At 35.9% G+C, this 6,000-nt stretch overlaps 1 protein-coding gene across 1 annotated transcript in view; it reads left to right on the forward strand.

Moving 5' to 3' along the window:
* The window catches only part of cacng3b (calcium channel, voltage-dependent, gamma subunit 3b), a 38,231-nt gene that overhangs the window by 19,197 nt on the left and 13,034 nt on the right, over positions 1 to 6,000 (forward strand). The window contains exons 2-3 of the mRNA XM_024271694.2: positions 1,525 to 1,608; positions 5,819 to 5,959. Of these exons, the coding sequence (XP_024127462.1) occupies positions 1,525 to 1,608; positions 5,819 to 5,959 (225 nt within the window). The remainder of the gene's footprint in view (positions 1 to 1,524; positions 1,609 to 5,818; positions 5,960 to 6,000) is intronic.

The raw sequence follows: 6,000 nt of genomic DNA on the forward strand, positions 1-6,000 counted from the left end.
AAAATTGCCGGTGCAAATGCTTACAAACGTTGGAAAAGTTAGCTTAAATGAGCGTTATATTGGCGCTTTCTTTATGTCATCATCACTTTCTCATCAAGTGGCTCATCCATTCAACTTTTCGATGGATCAATAGGGCCTCCCAAGAGGTACGGTTCAGTACTGTTCAATTGGTCCATTTTACGATGGAAACGCTCAAAATACAGGACCGGACCGTACCGGACCACTCAGTGGATACGAGGCGTAAGAGGGCTTTCAGACCTGCCTGTTAGGCCCACACCAAGCATCATTTTCTAGGACATATTGCTTTCTTTGCCATCGTGAAAGCTCATCTGAACGCTTTTAAAAATCATCACTTTATTTGAAAGTGAACTCTGGTTTGATTCAGTAAAAGTCTGAATGCCAACATGTTAAAAGCCTTTGTCATAATTGGTTCTGGAACATAAAGCTAGTTCAGATTAAAAATATAGATTTAAAATGATCTTCTCTTCCAAGATGTAATATGAATTTATTAAATCACTTAATTGATTTAATTTAAAACTGACTTGTTGTATTTTCTTTTTATGTCAGTATTTAAGAGTTTATCATTTTCTTAATGCAACGTCAGCATTTTTTTCCACTCCAAATTAATGTTTATGTGAATTTTGCTTTCCATAACCAAAAAACAAAATTGAGTTTTTTAAATGAGAAAAATCAAAAACACTAAAGCTAAATCAGGAACTTTTCACTCTAAAGTGAAACTAATCAGACACGCTTACCACCTATAATACGTGCCTTTTTTAACTATAGCTGTTTTATTTATACAGTATCAGCATCTTAAAACACTGTTACTGATTCAAAGTCATTTTCTACTCCATTTATGATCAAAAAGGCTTGTTTCAAAGTCTAGTAATGAGTTCAGGTTGGTTCTCTGCATTTTATTTTGAAAATTCCCCAGATGATGTAACCTTCCTGGACCCTGGCGGTCTGCCTTTTACAGCTTTTGTTTTGTTACTACATATTATCAAAGCATTCAGATGTGACAGAGATATACAAAATATTTCAAGAAAAGTTGATTCACAAAAGTTATGTTACATTTATTAATACATTACATTTTATAAATATATGCTACTTTAGACTGGAAATGTACGTTTTTATTTATTTATTTATTTTTTTTTTTTTTGCAGGGCTGGGGGTTTGAAAATGAGAGAGTGCCCCACAAAGATGTTTGAATAAAAAATATTAAAGCATATTACATGTGGATTTAAAAGTGATATAATATGGATACAAAATATATATGCATACATATTAAATAAATACATAAATAATATATATATTTTTTAAAGAAAGTTGCAATATTTTTAATTATTTCTCTTATGTAACAAAAAAAATACTCATCCACTGACATGTAGACCTCAGTATATTTATAAAAATTCAATGCCTGAGGGGAAAGAAATTTACTTTTTGTGTTTCCATAAAAACTTCTAAGATTAATTTGGTGGAGTGGAGAAAGAATAATGGTTAAAGGGTGGTGCTTCTGTCCTGCAGGAACCTTCAGAGGAGTTTGTAAGAAGATCGACCATTTTCCGGAAGATGCCGACTATGAAGCGGACGCTGCCGAGTATCTCCTCCGTGAGTCCCTCCTTCTTTCACGTTTTTACTGACTTCTCATACCATTATTACAGCTGAACTAAAATTTTGGATCTTTCTGAAAGCAGATGAGCTTCCATAAAAAAACACAAATATCATTTTCCATAAAAAAATCACAAAAACTGTAAAGCACAATTTTTCAACCATAGTTTTCCAGTGTCAGCAAATTGGTTTCCTTTGAGCAACATTTTGCACTCATCTCCTCTTGAAAACTTCTCCCCTGTTACAGAAAAAAGTCATTGCTGAGTTGGATTGATGTCACATTCTTCAAGGTATAATTAAGAAAACATTATAACTTCATAAAGGTGGAAAGGGAGCACAAAGAGTTATATTAGGAGACATATTGAATATTTCGACATATTGAATTTTTGAAGCAGGTTTTTCATGACCTTGCAACAGACTGGTGACCTGTTCAGGATGTACTGACTTCACCCCACTGTTTCTGGGATAGGCTCCAGCAACCCTGTGGCCCTGAATGAGATCCTGTCGATTCAGAAGATGGATGAGTGGGTTGTTCAAGCTGTAAAATAAAAAAAGCATGTTATTAAAACCATTAAAGTTGTCTCCAGTCTGCTGGAATCCGACCCGTTCTCATTAAAGACGTTTGCACATTTCAACAACACTTCTCTTGTTTCCACTTGATCAATACAGCTGCAGTGCAGGTCTGGAGAAAAATCATCTTACATCGTACATGACTGGTTTAATTTCATTCTCAACTTCCCTGATAGTGTCCAGGTCATCATCTTTCTTTGCCTCTGCAGAACAAATCCTCACCCTTCTCTTAACCCTATAAGACCTGAGGTGACGCTTAAACACAAAATCTTTAACATACTGCAACTTTTAAACCGTTAACACGATCAACATAATTCCATTAGATCCTGAAGGAGACGAGATGGTTTTCTCCTTCAGAATCTAACGGAATTACGCTGATCGTGTTAACAATTTTAAAATTGCAGTAAATCAAAGAGCATAAACACTGGAGCTCCGGTGTTAAAGGGTTAATGCTCCATTCAGGCTGCTATTCTCTTTGGGCCGTAATAGAAATTTCAAACATTCACCTTCAGTTTGACCAACAACTAAAAAATGCTGTGCACCTACATTAATCACTGTTTTTTTTTTTTTTACAAAATAGTTCAAAGTATTATCACCAAATTATTTATCAAGTTACTTATCAAGTTCATACATGTTTTATTTAAAAAAAATGCTATAGTTTAAAGAAATACTGTAGGATTTACTTTAGTAGTGTATTTAGCTAGATTTATATTTTATTTAACAAAAATTGAGTGAAAAATAATTCATCATATTTGCCATTATTTATTTATTTTCAGAATCCCCTAAATCCCTCACTGGGTCACTTGGTTGCTGGAGCCTATCCTAGCTACTACAAAGTTGGGGTGCAAACTCGACAGGTTGCTAGTCTTATGCAGGGCCACACACTTTCACTCCTAAGGACAATTTAGAACCTTCAATTAATCTATGAAATATGTTTTTGTACTGTAGGAGGAACAAAAACGTTGAAAAACCTGGCTGGGATTCAGCAGGGATCTTTTGCTGTGAGGCCACTATACCACTGTGCAGCCCTTGTTATTTTTTTAAAAACAGCAAAACATTTTTTAATCAAATAAAAACACAGTTTTATTCAAATGTATGTATTTTAAATTGCTGCACTTGTGAGGGTCAGGAATGAGTTTAAGTCTAACGAGACCAGCATCCCCACACATATTAATTACATTCCAGTGCCAGGTCACCAGCGGAGCTCTGGGCTCTGCAATCTTCAATAAATACCAAATCTCTGACCTTGCCAGCCCGTTCCTGTCTAAAACACACCAGGCTTGCTAAAATGAGGCAGAACTACAGCAAAGACTGGGAATTGCTTGTAAGTCAGAAGAAAGAAGCTTTTTATGTTTTTTTCTTTATAACAAAGTAGTAAATATGTATGCGAGTGGGGGGGAGACGACAACAATGGAGGAAAAGAGAAAATGGATTCAGCCTTTGCTTGTGTTTTTGTTGCTCCACTAAGCACAGAGTAACACCCCCCTAAGGCAGCCAGTTAGACCACATGATGGAGGACGTACCAGCCAATGGGGAGCGGGAAACCTAGTGACCGGCATTTCATACAGCCCAGGGGTGTGGGCCACATGGGGCGGGCCTTGTGTGCAGAGGGGCTCCAGCTGACCGACAAGCCACATACATGTTTTAGTGCATAAACGCAAAATACGTTTTAGCAGATCTTTGTTTAATAATTCTAAGACCTTTTATGAAAATTGGGTTTTTATATCTTAAAATAACATGACAGACTGCTGCAAAAAAATATAAAAATCCTTAGATGTGTTATGCAAGCACGTGAGGCCCCGACAAGAGCTTCCTGCTCATCATATCTGTTATTCAGTCTTCTGCTCCACATATGTCAGTGTGACTCTCCATCTGTCAGGATTTTGGACATCTTCTCTCTCTGCATTCGTCTTTTTGTCTGTTATTCTCTGCAGAAGAAACATGTTCTGAATTCAGGCGCAGTCAGGTGTGGACAGGAACACGCGTGCCTTGAGCATTTGTGCAAAGTGGTTCTTTTCATGACAGCAAAAAAACTAGCATGGTGGAGCAACCATTATGCCCAAAGATTAGAATCACCCAAAGAGCATCTACTAACTCAAACTTAAAAAATGTTGATCTTTTTTTACTTTGTTTAACTCTATATCCAAAAAAAGAAAAATAATTCGCTATAAATCTGAAAATCTTGGAAGTTCTCAAGTCTTTTCTCAAATTTCCCACAATATTTTAAAGTTCCTAACAGAAATAGCTTAAACAAAAAATGTGCAAGTAACAGTATAACAGTGCAATTTTAATACATTTTCTAATACAATTTTGGCTGCAAATAGTGTTGTAAGGTCTGCAGGTACCCACCCCGCCCAAGGCGAGGGCGGGGGTGGGTCAGAGCTACCTGTGATACATTTGTAAAATAACCAAATTTTTCAAAATGGCAGCTTTTCTGTTGGTTTTATCTCCATAGCAACCATATTATGTTTTGTTCCCCTGTGGGTAACAAACAAGTATATGTAACTTTTGGAAGACTTGGTAAAAGTATTTTTTTTTATTTCCTTGGCAACAGAGGTTTTTTGCTAACCATGCTTAATGTGTTCATATTGTGTGTTGTCCATTCAACTAGAGCCAAGGATTCATGTGCAAAATCAGCACACAAGTGGCGTTCAAAATCGACAACTTCTAAATTCATCATTTTTACTTAAGTATCTTCCCTTACGGAGATAGGAGGCAAAATGTAAAAATCCCTTGGAGGAGTTTAAATTTGTAGCTGTTACTACTAAAGGTCTTTTTTTAAGTTAAATATGTGTGTGATATTCCATGATTATTTCACAAGCATAAATTTTCCGTTCCCACATATTGATGTAAAAATTAGCGGTAAGAGTCTGACTATACGAAATGTAACACAGTACACATGTCAAGATACCACACGTATCCTGATATATCCCAAAACGGTACCAGACAATATTTCACTATTTTTTTTCAGGTTTTTTTGTGATTATGACTTAAGAAGTATCTAAATATTAATAAATTTTTCACAAAAGTAAAATTCCAAAATGCATGTTATTTAATGATCAAAGCACTAAATACTGCAACTGTATCTCATAAACAAGTTGCTTTTAGCCAAGCAACTTCATGGTGTTTTTCTTTTGGTAATTTAAAGGATTAAAGTGTAAGACAAAAGTAAGACTTCATGTTTGTTATGGGAGTATTTGAAATCGATACAAGTATTGTCAAATAAAGTATCACAATATTTCACTGAACTGATGTTTTCTTACACTCCTAGTGAAAATCTTTGGCACAACATGAACTCCAAGCAGTAGGTCCTGTGGACATCCCATAATCATTTGAAAAATCCCATTGGATGATACATGTTTTGGTTTTGTTGGTGATTTTTTTAAAATGTCTTGGATGAAACATTTTTCAGAAGCTTGTTGAACATCATAACTGTGTTACTGTGAGCTCATCCTTTCACTTGCCCTTTTTAGGTTCAAACATTAGTGATGATGAGCTAAAATACCATATATGCAAAATATGTCAATTACTACTCAAAATTCTATTGACGAAAAACTGATGGTGAAACTGAGAAGCAAAAAAACTTCCAAACTTGTGTTGAAATTTCACGTTTTCTGCATGTTTTGTCCTCCCAAACTAGGTGCTGTGCGTGCCTCCAGCATCTTCCCCATCATGAGTGTGGGCCTGCTCTTTCTGGGGGGGCTCTGTGTGGCTGCCAGTGAGTTTTACAGGAGCAGACACAATGTCATCCTCAGTGCAGGAATCTTCTTTGTATCTGCAGGTTAGTCATTGCTTTAAGTGAATTCTCATCTTTTTTTCCCC

Source organism: Oryzias melastigma, linkage group LG8, assembly GCF_002922805.2.
Source record: "Oryzias melastigma strain HK-1 linkage group LG8, ASM292280v2, whole genome shotgun sequence".
NCBI lineage: Eukaryota > Metazoa > Chordata > Actinopteri > Beloniformes > Adrianichthyidae > Oryzias > Oryzias melastigma.